Source organism: Pinus tabuliformis, chromosome J (genome assembly GCF_031772625.1).
Source record: "Pinus tabuliformis cultivar Carrire ecotype Pingquan chromosome J, CPIR1, whole genome shotgun sequence".
NCBI lineage: Eukaryota > Viridiplantae > Streptophyta > Pinopsida > Pinales > Pinaceae > Pinus > Pinus tabuliformis.
Window position 1 is genome coordinate 831,827,529 of NC_142295.1, and position 18,100 is coordinate 831,845,628.

General features: G+C 37.1%; 1 protein-coding gene across 3 annotated transcripts in view; it reads left to right on the forward strand.

Annotated features, from left to right (window-relative positions):
* Window positions 1-9,232: 9,232 nt before the first annotated feature.
* LOC149229284 (S-adenosyl-L-methionine-dependent methyltransferases superfamily protein) overlaps window positions 9,233-18,100 on the forward strand; it is a 304,238-nt gene continuing 295,370 nt past the window's right edge. For 2 of the 3 annotated variants that reach the window (XM_089378552.1, XM_089378553.1), the window contains exon 1: window positions 9,237-9,779. In XM_089378552.1, coding sequence (XP_089234678.1) covers window positions 9,578-9,779 — 202 coding nt within the window. In that variant the 5' untranslated portion in view covers window positions 9,237-9,577. Of the gene's footprint in view, window positions 9,780-18,100 lie in introns of all 3 variants that reach the window. The other variant, XM_089378551.1, reaches the window with a different exon arrangement.

The window sequence follows — 18,100 nt, forward strand, 5'->3', positions numbered from 1 at the left end:
AGTCAACCAACCCTTCTAGGTGACCAACCCATGAGGCAACTTGAAATTTCATTGATCTGGACCCCCAGTCGCTCCCATGACAAGCCATGCATACGACTAAGGCCTTCCAGTCACTCCCACAACATGGGCATGCCAACAATTGTGGACTTTTTCAGCTAATTCTGAGCCAACGACCCCATATTTTGTGCCACTTTTTCAAGGCCAGGACCGAGGCCACTACCCAGAACTTCATGAAACCTTCAGAAATGATAAATGACATTGAAACAAAGGTACAAATGCAAACACTTGATCAATGACTTGACTGGACCCCTACTAGCCATGACAGAAATTTCGTCAAACATGTGACAAATATGTAATCTACAGGTCATGAGAGAGAGAGAATAGAATAGAGAGCTCTAAGCTAAAACTGACAAAAGCCCGTGAACTGATCCTCATAAGCCTTTTTATCATTCAAGTCTTTATTTTCTTCATTTTCCTCTATTTTCCTTCAATTTCCTCCTCATGCACATTTGTGACTCTTCACCTTCCTTTTCTCCTATTTTCCTTTATTTTCATAAATAAAATGCCAATTAATGCCTTTTTACATTTTCCAATTTCCTTAGCTATTGATAAACCAAAGTGACACCCCACTAAGATGGTTTGCCCAACATTCAATTTGGAATATGTGTCCCATGACCTTGGTCTTATTTTTGCCTTTATTAACTTTATTACATGGACTTTTAACCCAAGGCTATTACTGACCCCTCCCCCTTAGGGGAACATCATCCTCAGTGTTCTATGACACCTACAACTAGCAAGATCACTGAAAAGCAAAACATACTACACATGGAGCTTTATAACATCCCTCGTTGCAGTATTTACAATGACATTTTGCTGAAAACATGACAACATACCGCATACTGGAGCTTTATAATACAACTCATTGTGATATTTACAGTAACCAATACATATACTTATGCACATTTTCTTCAACCAACAAATAATTACACTGCCTATGGAGCTTTATAAATCTAGCTCGATACAATATTTACAATAATATATGCATACGCCCATTTGCTTTAACCAACAAATACAAGGATATGATGCTCATATCAACAACAAAGGAATCCAAAGACTCATGCCTCCACCCTCAAAGTAATACAAGGGATCACCTCCTTCCCAAGAAGTCTAGAATCCACTGCCAAGGTCCAAGTTGCATCTAATGTTCGACGCCACAATCTTGCGCTACTTGTCCCTCAATGAACAATTACTGACTTATTGTTCCAAGGCACACTCCTAATGTGCATCTGATTCCATTTGGCAATGCTAATGACCAAAACAAATCCATTCCCGACCTTCCCTTCTCTGATACACAGTCCCTTGTTCAATCTGGTCACCCCCTTCCATGCAATCACACACCTTCCAAGTTCTGTGGGCATGCCCTTCTCTGTTATACAATCCCTCACGCGACCCCTCCCTTGACAAGGTTTCCTTGAATCGGAAAGTCCAAAAACCAAGGCATATCCCTGCCTCAAAACCATCATACCGGTCAAAGCATGCTCATGGCAATCAATGGACATTATTGGGTACCAGTGTCCCATAATGACGCTGCTCCTGAAGTGCTTTACCAACATATTGTTGCCTGTTCCAATTCCTTTTGTCGTTGCTGCTAATGCTTGCACTCAGTTTCAACCACCTAACTAGGCATTTTCATGCTTTCCTGTACCAAGCACATAACTTCCATTAGATTTAAAATAAATTCAAATCATACCTCACTGGTGGCCCGTCAACAAAGTACACTTGCCATTAGGTTTACTTCCTGCCACAACAAGTCAAACTAGCATCTTTGACCAAATCATCATGTATAAACATATCACATTTGTTTATCTCAAAACTCAACCATCATAAATCAAGAATCATAAACCACATGCAATCATCATAAACCAGAATTATAGATCACATGTAACCCTCATAAATTAAAACCATAGACCACATGCATAATCAAAATTGAAATAAAATATTGATACTTATCCTTCAATCGGTCCTTTGCTTATGCCTTTATCCTTGTCCTTTCTGTACACACACCAGATTGGTTGCCAAACCCGACAAGCACTCAATACCTTCTCTTCTCTTCAATCACGTACACATACATATAATGTACATCACACACATACATCCACATACATTGTACAACACCACACCATATATACACCTACACCCAATGTACAACACAACACAATACATACACCTACACCCAGTGTACAACACAACACAATGAATACACGTCATGATACAACAACTACACAATGCAAATAACACAATACCACATGTATACACCACAACATGTACGACGTGCACAAAATACCACATGTATAACAATACAACATGTACATAGCACCACTTGCACAACGTGTACACAACACCACATGTACACAATGCCACCTGCACAACGTGTACACAAAACCTCATGTATACAACACCACATGCACGACATGTACATAACACCACATGCATGACATGTACACGACTCCACTTGCACACAACACCATATGTACAACATGTACACAACACCACATGCACACAACACCAAGTGTACAATCACGCACACAACACGATATATACATAACACCGCATATACAACATGTACATAACACCATATGTACACAGCACTGCATATCCAACATGCGCACAACACCATATGTACACAACACCGCATATCCAGAACGAGCACAATACCATATGTACATAGCATCGCATATATAACACTTACACAACACGATATATACACAATACTGCATTTGCAATATGTACACAACATCGGTATTGCACATTCGAAGACCACACTGTCTCTACCAAGCAATCTTATTTCTAGTGTCGTTCCACTATACATGCTTGTCCCAACATGCCGCAGATCACACTACTTTCATTCCACTGATGTATCCCTCAACATTACCTATCATAGCATAAACATAGACATAGTGAAAGCACATAATATCAATCATATCCACATAACACTGACCTCATTGATCTATCAGGACTACTCTTCCCGCTTGATTCCTCATAAGATCAGGAACCCCTTCATGTCATTCACCCGCATAAGCAATCATTCCTCCACAAGAATGATCCCTAACGACCCTGTCATACATACATACATACATACATACATACATACATACATACATATATATATATATATATATATATATAATCATTAGCATAAAGCAATCATGATCACTGATGACCCTGTCAAGCAACGACATACACACATACATACATGTATACATATATAGACATCAACATAATCATGAACACAACATAATTACCAGATATCATAAGGTCCAGGTTAAGATAACTCCCTTTATCTGTGCACAACATTGAGAATAATCGTTCCCAACATAGCCAAGGCACCTGACGCCTCAAATCCATTTAATTTACCTTTCATGTTACCTTTCTCATGATTGTCCTACCACCGTCCATTTACACCAATGGACCCAACCAATCCAACTGATTGTCATATTCTTACTTTCAACTACCCTTATACATGCACCAGGCTTCATTTGGGTCTCATATTACCCGTTGAGTTTCATTTAGCTCTCTCAAGTTCCATTAAATTTCCTCTTTCCCCAACCAATTCCTAAGACCCTCAAAACATAAAAGGTAAGAAAAAGGAACAAAAAAGAAGAAAACCAAATAACAATACAATCACCACAAAAAAAGCAACACGATCTTGCACCAAACATAAACAAAACTGCAAATCAAGCATAAATAAATCACAGAAGACTGAAAGCAAAAAACTCTCAACATACACCATGACTCAACCCCATGGTTCCTAGTACCTCCAAGGGAAATCTCAACCCAAGCCTTCTTTAAGATTTCGTGGCAATATCTTTGACATGCAATCCCCTTCATCTTACTGCCATAAACACATAACTGTTAGTGCATAAATAAATATACAATATACCAGTTGCCTTACCTCGTTGTGCCAAGCATGCGGCCTTGTAACTAAACACGTCCATGCCTTATCTCAAGGGACTCCAGTTCCCTTAATGAGTTTAGCCATAACTGAAACCAACTATTATACCTGTCAAATACATGCTCATGAATATGGCACATATCCACCTATTGTCAAACAAAATCAAGGTTAAGAAGACTTCCTATATGCAAAACACTCATTCATTTGGAATTGTGGTTTCCAAACATAGGCAAAGGAATTCTCACTCAATTCCTTTCTTTTAACTTTTACCTTGTTGCAATTGAGTCTTACTATGTGCTATCACATCAACCAACTATTAGCTATATAAACAAATCAACTATTACCTTGTCACACTAATGCCAAGCATGTTTCCGTGCAACTAATCACACATGTCAGTCACATATACATCAAGATATTAGCTGCAATGAACATACTCATTGTGCATATGACCACAATGCATATAACAACAAGTTAACTACCAGACATGACTATCTAACGCACATGCATGTGACCACACTTAAATAGCATCTATCATGTATATATAACCATAACAACAATATATGATAGGGATGCTTATAGCCACAAGGCATATAACAACCATTAACCAACATACCTGCATGCCCAACATACAAACCTGTATGACGATCTTCTCTTACCTTGATATCCAATGTTGCAACCTTGCCTTTTGATCTGCATTTCCTACCCCATCTCAACCAACATATCAACATCATGATGACATAAGTTGTAACAATGACGATCAAAATGCATCTTTGGCCTACTATACATGCATAACCACAACCATGACAAGGCATGCATAACAACATATAAACACTGGCATGCATAAAAAATGAATATACAACTGACATGCATTCATGACAAACACATCCCAACAACAATATCATTAACTTCTACATGACAACACAACTGCAACAATGACTATCACCATGCATACACAACAAACACATGTACAACTTGCATGCATGCATGACAAACACATTCCGCCCATCCAGTCCAAGTGTTGAACCATGCTCTAATACCACTCTGTAACCACCCTCCTCCCACATTTACCCAAGCTAACCAGTCCACCGGGGTAAACATGCGACGAAGGATTACTATAATATGATTCAACTCCCCAAGTATAGTTAAGGAGGTGGAATCGACAAACCAAAACCAAATTGACCTTCCTCAGGAGCTATAGGAAGCCCATAGGTTAACCAACCATTCCAGGTGCCCAACCCCTAAGTTAGCTTGCCTTTTGACTGAACTAGACCCCCATTCGCACCCATGCCAAGCCACCCATGTGATTGAAACCCTCCAAATTCTCCCACAACAAGGCCTCCATGTGACTGCATTAATTTTCAGGCAGTTTTGTGCCAATGACCCCGAAATCTCAGCCACTTTTTAAGGGCTAGGACTCAGGCCTCTGCCCAGAACTTGATGGAATTCTAAAAAATGATAAATAACAAGAAGACAACACATCTAATGCAAAACTTGAACAAGGACATGACTTGACTCATCCCAACCATGATAAACATTTCGTCAAACACATCATGAACATGTAATGTACAAGTAATAAAAATACATATGAACATATGGGTCTCGTACTTATCTGAGAATCGTCAAGAAGGTGTAATTCCCTCTCATATTAGCTGCAATAACATCTATTAGGTCATGCATTTGAAAACCAATCACATATTCATCAAACATGTTAATAGCCACAAATAATATACATCATATAACCAACATCTAACCAGCTAAAAACCAACAATAACCAAGAACAAAACATATAAACCATGACAACTCGGCCATAATTTCACCATCATAATCAATACATATGCTCATATATCACAATCGAAAATACCTCTTATTAACATATGAAAACACCAACCAAGTGAGGGACTTCCACGTACCCCGACCATAAACTGGGCTAAACCAAATATTTCTTTCAGGCAAACTCCCGTGCCATATTCCAAGCATGAATGTGGGGTCTCATGGAATAACCATAACAAAACCAAACCTGGGCTTCCAGAGGCCAAACCACCTCAACCCTCAACCAATGATTCCACCTCACGGTCGAACATCACTAACCATCACCAGATCGGTCTCCATCCAAACTGTCCAGGGCTCCAAAGCGCTTGTTCCAACGCTGCTTTGAGGACATGTAATTCAACCCACAACTACCATTGAGCTCCAGAGCATTTGTCCAACCAAGGCTTCTAGGACTAGTAACTCAACCCAAGCTGTTATAAGGCTTCTAGAGCATTTGTCCAACCAAGGCTCCAGGAACTAGTAACTCAACCCATAGCCATAAGGAACATGAGCACCAACCAGAAAACAAAGATAAACTGACAACACCATGAATATCCAGGAAATGACAAGGCTAGGCAAAACCACTGTCAATCCAGGCAATCCTCCATGCCAATGACATGTCATAACCAATAAACCACATCCATGTACCATGTATGTCAAAACTAGTAAGGAACTCATACATGCAACTTGATACTTGCAAAGCAATCCAGTTGTAGTTGTTGATCCACATGTCCCCTTGTGCTTTCCTACTTTTCCTTTGCCTTCTTTCTCCAAATCCCAAGTGTGCCGCACTCCTCCAAGAGTGCTCCAAGAAAACTCTAAGTGTGCAAGAGTATGAGAGAGAGAATAGAATAGAGAGCTCCAAGCTAAAACTGACAAAAGTCCGTGAACTGATCCTCATAAGCATTTTTATCATTCAGACCTCTATTTTCTTCAGTTTCCTCTATTTTTCCTTCAATTTCCTCCTCATCCAAATATGTGACTCTTCACCTTCCTTTTCTCTTATTTTCCTTTATTTTCATAAATAAAATATCAATTAATGCCTCTTTGCCTTTGCCAATTTCCTTAGCCATTAATAAACTGAAGTGACACCCAACTAGGATGTTTTGCCCAACATTCAGCTTGGAATACGTGTCCCATGACCTTGGTCTTATTTTTTCCTTTATTAACTTTATTACATGGACTTTTAACCCAAGGTTGTTATATTATGTATGCATTTTTTAACAAATTTAATCTTTGAAGCGAAACGATAAAGTGCAATTTGTGAATTCATTAACCATTTAACTTGCAAATCTTGTGATTGGGTTATAAATATTTTCCATTTTGTTATTGATTTAGAATGCTTGAATACACAAATTAGCATTTAAAGACAAGTTTGGATTCATATTTTCCTTTATTTGGTTCTTGGTATACATTTTAAATTGCTTGAAAATGGAATAAACAGGGTGTTGCACAATGATCCATGAAATTAACTTATAGTGGTAATGAATACATTCCATGTATACATAATCATTGTTAAATTTGATTTGCATCCCCCTTTGAGATGACGATTTTATGATGTTGGGATTTCTTTAAAATCTTTGAATCACATCAAATTGTACATTTTTTTATTGGTTAAAGAATTCCTTGGAGCAAATAATCAAATTTTGTCTTTCTTTGAATGGTATGATGTTTTCATTTGAGATGGAATAAATGATGAGGCAAGTAAATTTGGTGCAAAGGGATTGTAATTGATTTTTGACAATGTGTATGGAGGCTTTACACATGTATCAATTACATTGAACTTGTATTTGGAACATTTAATGAAATGTATATTTGTTTCGAGCAATCATATTTTTATTTCAAGTGCATATACTATTTCAGTGGAATGAATGATGATGACTATATATGCTGAATAACCCAAGTACATGACTTCTACACATACTTTGTGAGAAAGACATTCCCTTAGAATTTTAGGCTAGAAATGTGTTATAGCACATATAAATAACAACATGATATGTCGTTAAGCCACTAAAGCCGTGGTTTGGGACTCATACACACAAGCAAAACTTGTGACTTCAGAAGGCTACTGATTGAGCTTAAGGCTCGCTTTGTTTGAGTCCAATTTTCCCTATTGGTACCCATTCGAGTAGTATCACATTAGACAAAACTGAACATGGACATCACTTCTACGTGCCTTCAATATATTAGAAGTCACCCTAGGGCAAAACCCGAAGCTAGCCATTCGCTTGCTTGACTGTTATAGTGCATCGAAAACAAATATATTATTGGCCTCACATCAAATATATTTGAGGGCTATAACACCAAGCAAACTCGTACTAAGAGTTATTTCTTGCTTAGAAAAAACATACTATTGACTTACACCACTCAAATAAACATTTACTTTTCTAAATTATGGGCCTCGAAATGAATGTATTTTTATCTAAGCTGCAAATATATTTTATTGATGTTTGGCATGAAAGAATGAACAAATAAATCATCATCGTACCACAATCTTTAGGGGAACAACAACAAAGTCATATAATCACTCATACTCAATGACAAACTTAGAATTGAAATAAAACATAGGGAAACCTCCCTTAGACTAAGAGAAACACACGTCCAAAACCTAGAAGCGAGGGGCATGGTTGTAGAATTGATAGTGGGTGGCTTGCCTATTAGTATCCTTAGGTTCTCCCCTTAGTGAGATTGGGGTTTTTGCTCTAGGGAGAATTTGAGCGATAATAGTGTGGAAGATAAAAGGCATTCCGCCTAACCACTCGAGACAACCCCAATGGACAATATATGTGTGTGTGTATAGGAGTAGCCTAACTAATCTACGAAATGGTTTTTTGGCTAGAATCCGACATATAATTTTTAGGGAGATTGTGATTTTTTGTTGTTTAAAATGCACTTTTCAATGCATAAATGGATTTTTAGGGAAACTGTGATTTTTTTGCTATTTAAAATGCATTTTCGAATGCATAAATGAATTTTTATAGAGATTATGATTTTTTGTTGTTTAAAAGACACTATTTGAATGCATAAATAATTTCAATACCTTGAAAAACCCTTGAGACATTTTATCTTTTGAAATGAAACAACCTAAACTTATAATTATTAAAAATCTCTACCTTATTTTTAACTAAATTTACTAATTTTTATTTTATTTTATTTATTAGTTAAACTATATATAGATTAAACTTTTTTCATATATATTAGGAAAAATATTTAATTTAAAATTAATTAACAACATTACCCCTGACATCCTGACATTTATTGATGGTGAATAATTGTATTATTAAGGCACTACTTGCCAAAATATCACCCATTCAAACCTCTCATAAATTACCTTCTCAACAATATGTTCCACTTCCTCATTAGCTTTCTCTTGAAAGTTTCTCTCAACTCAATGGTATGCCAACCACGATTTAAAGCCTCCCAAATGAAACAACGCACCAAAATTTACATACCATGAAATAACATGCTACCAAACTCGTGCTTGTGGGTATGAATTAACTGGATCTGGTTCTCCTCTTCTTTGCCTTTGAATCAATTGGATCTCGTTCTCCTCTTCTTTACCTTTGTCTAGTAAAGAATTATAAAGTAATTTGGGAACCTTCGGACCCTCGTACACTCTCCCGACAACGTTGCAAAGCATAGCACCTCTTTAATCACCTAAACCTGATCATAAAACAGTATATTTTCAACGTTGCTTGCGTTTTCACTCCGAGGCCTCCTAAAACCCTCGATAAACCCTCTTACGATTGTAGTGCGAGGCCTTGCTAAAATCCTGGATAAACCCTCTAGCCAAACAAATTCAAATTCAACCCCGCCATGGCGAAGAAGTCGTTGAAAAATGTAACAAGGACAGAGCGTTCCATCCATTTTGCCCGAAGGGAAGCAGCCAAGGTGCTGCGGTGCGTTCTAAAGGGAGACTCGGAGCGCAGGGCAGTTGGGTCTATAAAATCTCTGGTCTACAAGCCCAACGTTAGGAACAAGAAGGCCACCTTTGCTCTCGTCTGTCAAACCCTAAAACGTAAGTCTTGTTCTGGAGTTCACGCATTCATTTCCGCCCTAGAAGTTTTGAGATTTATCTTCGAACCCAGCCAGGCGGTCATGATATGTTAGTATAAAACCCCTAAGCTGATTTATTAATCGATTGATCGCCCATGTATACTTTTATCTATTGGCCCTTTTGTGAAATTGTAACTGTGATTGGGTGGAGCTTAACTCAATGGAGTCATTCTCGGATAGATTGACATTATGGATATATTTGAGCTGTTGAAACTCAGAACTTATACTCAACTCCATACTTATTAGGCACTAACTCAATGGCTCATTTTTGGATACATTGAAATTTAATATCATAGTAGCAAGATTCGACTGTGTTGGGCTTTGCTGTATGGAAGTTCGGCAGTAGCAAATTAGGTGATTTTTCCTGTACAATTTGCATATGATATGGCAAATTTTTTTCTGATTTATTGGGCATTCATGAGGTTGAAATTCTTCTTATATTTAGAATAAAATGCATATTTTCGGAGTCTGACATTCTTCTATAATCTTTTGTTGGGACTCCAACGACCCAGATCAAATCTTAATCAAGGGCTAATATCATATAGGAGTCGATTCAGTTTCTAGATGATTCACACCTTATCTCAATTAGTTATGATTAATTAACTCTTTTTTCTAAGTTTAGACTTAAGAAATAACTAAAAATAGGCTAATAATCTAATTGAGACACTTCTAGGTGGAATTTCCAGAAACGATTTCTGGGTTATGGAGAATTTCTGTGTTGGGAGGCCCACCTTCAAACATATGAGCATAACAGATGGGCGAGGGACCACATGGCTAGCTCAGGTGGCGGAGATAATGGCCCATCAACCTATCTGGTGGTTGCAAGGGGCTGCTGGCTGAGAACCATCTAGGTGAAATTTTTTCTCCTATGCATACTACCCATAGGTAGTGGGTAACATTTGGCTCCAATTGGGACATGAGCTCTCGGAAAGGTGCGCAAAGCTACTCGAACAGGAGGTCATGAGAACACCAACAATCTCTTGGTACCGTAGACCTGTTACCTGCACATATCAAAGACCAAGCACATGAGGCAACATGTTTTTGTGGTGTCTTATGATCACCCATGCTTAGTATTAGGCCATAAAAATCAACAAGAAAATAAAATCATTTTCCATGCAAATTTAATCTAAATGCAACTAATCTATCATGATAATATCATATGATGTTAGTTCTAATGAGAAAATCAACATGCAATGCATCCTACCCTAACATGCATATAATACAATGTCAAGTGTCAAGGAAAGGGGTGATATGACTCAACTTGATCGGTTGCGACCAAAGTTCGTTGTTAAGTTTGGTAATGTAGTAATAATCTTTCCCGACCTTTTCGTGAATCTTGATGGGCACAAGATTTTTATCTACCAAGACCACATCCCCAACCTTATATTCTCTTTTAGGCTTCCACTTCCTGCTTGCTTTGTGATTTGGTTGTTTAAGAATACAAACTTCTTGTGAAGGGAGTATGGGGGAAGGTTTCTCAACCTCAGGCATCTTATAATATGGAATTGGCCTCGAGTTGACTACATGAGTAGGGTAGGTAGGCTCTCTATAAAGAATGAAAGGGGTCCCATCAAATTGTGGAATGGTGACGTATGATAAGTCCATTTGAAGTTGACCACCAACAATGGCTCCCCATTTCCTTGATAACAACATCCCCCAAACATCGGGGATATCTATGACCACAACATCCATAAGTAATGATATATCGGGATTCATAGACAAAGAAACCTTAAGATCTTTTATAAGGCCCTCTACTTCAACAGGCTGGGAGTTGAAACCACACACTTTAATACCTTCGAGTGATGTTAAGATTCAATTGGTTCATGACCTTTAGTGGCATGATATTTGCGGAAGCCCCTGAATCTAACATGTAGTTGTGTAACAAAAGGTCATTAATAGCCAAGGTGAATAGGAATGGCTCATGCCGCAGGTTTAGATCAGGAAGTTGGATATTTTGCAATGCTACGGGCAATTCTTCCTCTTCAAACCCCAGGGATTTCTTAACTTGCCATTGCTGTCGAGGAAGCTTCACAATCTCCTCTAATGGAACTTGTGCGGTCATCTTCCCTATAGTAGTCTCTAAATCAATATCAAGTTTGACCTCTTTACCCTTATCCTTTTTGGTGGGCCCTTTCTTTTGAGGATCCTTTTTGGGATTGACTTTCTTTTGAGGATCTTTAAGGAGAGGCTCTTTGTGAGGGACCTGCTTAGGAATTGACTCATTCTTGTTGGTTTCCTTGGAAGTTGTGGGGTTTTCATCATTGTTCTTTCGTGAATATTGGATCCCTTTGAATCTTTGTTAAATTTGCAACTAGGGCCAAACTCCACCTTGGACAACTCATATGATGAAGTTGATATTTTTATTGGATTCCTCTTTCCGAAAGGTGTAGGATTGATCTAAAGATCATCTCATTTTGACATGTACAAATGGAATTATGAATTTATTTGGTTTATGGACAAATTGTCAAGGTCGACCAACAAACTGATGTAGGCTCAGAAGCCCAAAAGACATGTCTTTTCAACCTCAATGTTACATATAAATAGAAGGTGCATCTACCTCATTTGGACATCATTCATTCACACACATATCTGTCACTCCTCATCTGATTGGGTTGTACAACTTTAGGGCAAGCTTCTTTTCCTGCACACGTGCAAAGTTTGACTTTGATTTTCTGTTTCAAGCGTTGACCAAGTTGTAGGAAGTTTGACCAGCGTTGACCAGGTAGTGTTGACCTTGTTTGACTGCGATTTTTGTGGGATTATTTCTGTTTGGACAGGCTGAATTTTTTGGCACAAAAAACAAGATTTTCTGTGTTGTTTGACCAGCGTTGACCGCAAGTTTGGCTGATATTTTTGGACTGTTTTGGGCTGATTCGAACTATTCTTGTAGGCTGAGTTGACTGGTTTTGACCGAGCTGATTTGGAGGAAGATTTCTAGTAAGTTGACCAACGTTGACTTTCTGGTTAGGGCATCTTGTTGACTGCAGTTTGACTGGACAGACTTGATTGTGTTTAGGCAAGTGAATTTTGTATATTGTACTCTCTCTTTGTTGAACTTTTGAAGAATAATAGGAAGACTTGACCAAAGGGTTTCCCCACATTGGGGTTTTTCCCTGGTATCCGCCAAATATTGTGTCCTCTTGTCTTGGCTTCTCTTCTGCTTTTTATTTATGTTCTATCTGCATTTACTAGCATGTTAATGTGATTGCTAAACTTGAATTGATATTGGGCTAATAAGAAAAATTGAAGTAAATTGCTCTTAAGCATAAAACATACCATTGTTATCTAAAATTAACATGGTATCAAAGGTGAGGTGAAGACAAAGCCCAAGAAAGAGTAAAAAGAGCAATCACTGAGAAGAGTAATCACTGAGATTTGTTGGACAAGGATAAGATTCAATGGCCTCTGCATCTTACTTCAAACCTGATGACAAGCTCAATGATAAGTTTGATTATCATGCATGGAAGATGTCTCTTGATTTGACTTTGGAAGAGCAGGATGTTATGGACTATGTGCAGGGAAAGATTATTAAACCTCCTTCAAATGCACTTGCTGCCGCTAAGACAAAATACAAGAAACGTGAAGTCAAAGCTAAGAAGATCATCAAGGATTCTATTAACAAGCACTTGGTTGCATACATCTCTGATTTGAACACATCTAAGGAGATGTATAACATGTGGGTTGGCATGTTCAAAGTTAGCAAAGCAAACCAAGTCCTCTTTCTCAAAAACAAGTTGAAGGACATAAAGAAGGGAAGAGGTGAAGATATCCAATCCTACTTCATGAGGATTACCGAGATAAAAAATGATCTTCTTTCATTTGGAGAAGTTATTGCTGATAGAGAGCTCACTCTCATTACCCTTGGAGGTCTCCCTCGTGAATGGCATGTGTTCAAAACTACTATCCTCAACAATGACAAGATTCCAGGTTTTGATGAATTGTTGACTAGATGCACTTAAGAAGAAACAAGGATGATGGAGAGAGACATGCCTTCAAATAGGAATGAACCTACTGCATTCTTCAGTCATGCTAAAAAGAAGAACAATGCAGGTTCAAAGAAGCAATGTCTTAGAGCTTCTCGTTTGACAAATTTTTGATGGTTGGATATACTCTAATACATGTAAGTGCAATTTAAATGCTATTCTTTGCTCTATTTTTGTCACATACATTGTTGTTGGGATTTCGCTATTCTAAGGCTAATTTACTGCATCTATTATTGCGAAGTTGTGGAAATTTTGTTTCTAGATAGTGATGCTTCATGTATGGGCCATGTATGATGAGTGAATGTTCCTAGGGATATTTCATGGTTGAAATTTACCTTGACAAACCATCTATTTTGCAAAATTAAGTATAAAGTCTTTGAAGCTGCTCTCCTTTGCCCTAGTGCTAAGTGAAGCTACCTTTAAGGCCTCCTTGATGAAGAAAATCAAATCCGAATTCATAATCATTCTTGACTCCAATCTCCCCAAAGGATTAGTCATTGGTCTACCATAGGTGATCACCCTAAAACTTATTTTTCTTCACTTTCTCCTCTTCTTTCTAGGTCTATGAAGCGAACAAAGTTCCTTCTTTAGATTAATTACTACAGAAGACTTGGAATATAAAGATATCCATGAGGATACAAATATTATATATTAAATGTGTGAATAAGAATGATTTTACAATGAGAACGAGAGGCTTGCTTATATACCAAGCAGGTGTCTCTTCATGGAGAGTCATGTCTCATTTAGACATGACTCTTCATGAAGAGACACCTGCTTGGTATATAAGCAAGCCTCTCGTTCTCATTGTAAAATCGTTCTTATTCACACATTTAATATATAATATTTGTATCCTCATGGATATCTTTATATTCCAAGTAGACATGACTTTTCAGCCTAATTACTAATTAACTAATAACTATTTATGATTATTGTCATTTACATTATTTCCTATATATTTATTCATAACATTGCCTTCCTCCTCAAAAAGCTTTGTCCTCAAAGCTTGTTAATGAAAAAGGCTTGATCTCTTTTTCGGCTTGGAATGTTTGTCTGCCTTGGAACTGTCATCTTTGCTAATACATGTTGATATGATCTTCTAAGTGACAAACAAAATTGTTGCACTGAGAAAGGATCAGACCATCCCAGATTAATCTTCTGTGTAATATTCTAATCACTGGAATTTTGTAACTTGTCATCATAGGGCTAGATTGAGGTTACATCACTATTCTCTGGGACGTCAGTTAGTTGTTTCGGTTTTGAATGGTACATATACGGAGCTTGATTGAATTATCTACTCTCGTGATTCGGATGTCGATATGGAACTTTTTTGGTTTGACTTTCCCTTATTGGGCATGTGGCAATTTTTAGATTTTCTTTTCGCGAAGATGTTGTTGAGTTGGGTATGGAACATTCACTTGGGATGTTCATTGTCTGAACTGCAACATCGAAGTGTGTCATTTCTTCAACTGACTTGTCTTCTTGAGTTGTCATATCACTCGATCGGTATTCGTTCCCTTATTTTCAACTTGGACTGTTATGACAGGAGATTTCGACACTTCTTCTTGAGTGAATTGTTCTAACTTGTCTTTTAATGCTTCCTTATCATCCTTAAGTTTCTTAATTTGAGTGAGTAGACTTTGATTATGGTTTCTCATACGTAAAAGTTCTTTGATTTTTGATTTATCAACCTTATTTTCAGTGTTTTGAATTTTAAGCTTTTCATCTTTTAGATCTATGATTTGTTCTAATAAATTCTTATTGAGGTTCTTTAAACACAAGGTTTCCTCTTCTTGTTCTGATAAGTGCTTCTTGAATTCTTTCTTTGTGACCTTAGTCTTCTTCACTTGTGCTAGTAATTTTTCGACATGGTCCTTGAGACGAGAAATTTCTTCGTCTTTTTCCATTATTTCTTTGTAATGCATATCCACAAGATTTTTATGTTCGTGTTCTAACGCTTTCTTGTTTTGCTGAAGTTTGGCTATTTTGCCATTCTCTTGATCTTTTCGCTGCACTTTCTCGGTACACTGGCTTATATCGTTCTGTGGGAGTGATGATGGACGTTCAACTTGGAATAGGGATTCCATTTTCTCTCTTCTCAACATGTTGTCGTTCAAGTATTGTCATTAATTGTTCTATATCTCTTGCGAATGATTGTTTTTGTTCATTACTTAGAGTTTCCATAATTTTTTTATTATTATTATTATCTTTTCTTCACTTCTTTTAACTTTGTATGGAATATATATATATTTGTTTTTTAAGATTGACTCTATTTGTATTAGTTAATAATTTGGTCAATGATGCTTAACCAAAAAGCTTATATATTCTTTGTATGAGAGGCTCACTTCTCCAATATGTAACTATTTGCCTACTTTACTTTATTTTATAAAATATAACTTCAATATATATATATATATATATATATATATATATATATTGCTGCTTCTTTATTTATTTATTAATGTACGTAAATAACTTCAAATTGAGCTCACGGGTAACTAATTACCGTCCACTTAAATTGATAACTCTTGTTTGGAAAATATGCTAATGATATATTAATGATTAATCACTTTAGACAAATTGATGTGGTTAATAGGCACGACCTTTGGATTTTTAATGATATTGGAAACATTCAGTGTACGGATGATAAAGTGGTTTCAAAATTTCAATGGTAAATATTATCGTCTAGCAAAGAATAATGTAGTGGTGTATGGACTTAAGCAGAGTAGGATAATGGAAACTAATGATGGAATGCAGATGCAGGTGTGAACGACGAGTAATTGGAGGCTAGTTTTGTTCTGACTTGAAGGCAAAAAGCGATGTATGTGGTATTGGATGGCAATGGCGAAGCATTATGCATCGGGTTGTTTTTGTTCGACGGACAATATTTATTTATTATTTTTTTTGTTACTGTTTTGTATCTTTTTTTTACTTCTTTATATATATATCTGTGTTGCACGGGTACCCGCACTCGGGGGTGGGGTTCTCAAACCCGTCCCGGGTTCCCGCACCCAAGTACCGGATTCGGGTACGGGTTCTTCCCAGACGAACCGGGTTCTTCCATGAAGAACCGGGTTCTTCAAAAAAAAAATTTGGGTTCTTTTCCTTTAACGGGTTCTTGGGTTCTTCGGGTGCTTGGGTTCTTGGGTTCTTCAGGTTCTTCGGGTTCTTCGTGTGCTTGGGTTCTTGGGTTCTTCGGGTTCTTCGGGTTGGGTTCTTTGGATTCTTCGGGTTCTTTGGGTTCTTCATAAAAAAACTATATTAAAAATTTAATTTTCAAATAATTTTTTTTTATTGAAATTTAAAAAATGATATGCCATAGAATATAGAATATATGCCATAAACGAATGATATCATTTTTGGAGTCATTGATGGTCATTGGTTTGGGTTGTCCTTCAGAGATGGTTGTAAGGTCTTCTGAATGTTTCTCAAGGAAATTTTCTGCCATCATTTCCAAAGATTACAGTTTCCAAAGACTGTCTTTGTTCACATGCCTTAGCATTGCTCTGTGGGCATGACGTGCTGCTCAAGGGTAATGAACCATTGTAAAAATTTATCAACAGTGATAAGTTTTTCAAAACTTATGAGCGACACAGTATTCTGAAATCATATATGATTATGATATCTCAATATTATAAAAGGAACATTATGGGTGTACAATCCCACAAGCAGAATATCATATCATATTGGCTGTAGCTTTGTGGAAATATTTAATAAGGTGATGACCATAGTTGGAAAAAAAAGGGTAGCTGTTTGCACATTCATGAGTCCCTTCCTACCGCAGGAGACTCTTATGATTAGTCTCTCCATTAGTCTTATGCTATAAATTTATAAAAACAATTTCAAAACTTATGCCCAAGGTTTGTTAGAGTCTCAATGTAAATTATGAATATCCTGTATTTGTGGATCTTCAATGCCTTCAATATTATATGGCATCGAAACCAGAACTGGAAAAGAGACCTCTTACTCTGTAATTTGAGCCTGCAGATTCTTGTAAATCAATTTGGAATGAATTTATGAAACATTCATTCCCGAGCCAAATAAGTTAATAACCATCAAATTATAAACTGTAAATGCACACATACAGGTTCAGACATTTTCGGTCAAATAGAAAGTAGGATTGAGACTAGCCATAAGCTATAATCAGCTGATGCTGTTAAATGGCGAAGGGCTATTTTGGAAAATGGCTAAATTAAGTATCAAAATCTGCCAATTTCTCACAGCATTCTGATAACATCATGTTAAGATTAAAACTAGGAAAATATGCCTAAATGAATAAGCGTGTTTTGTGGAAGGGTAAGGC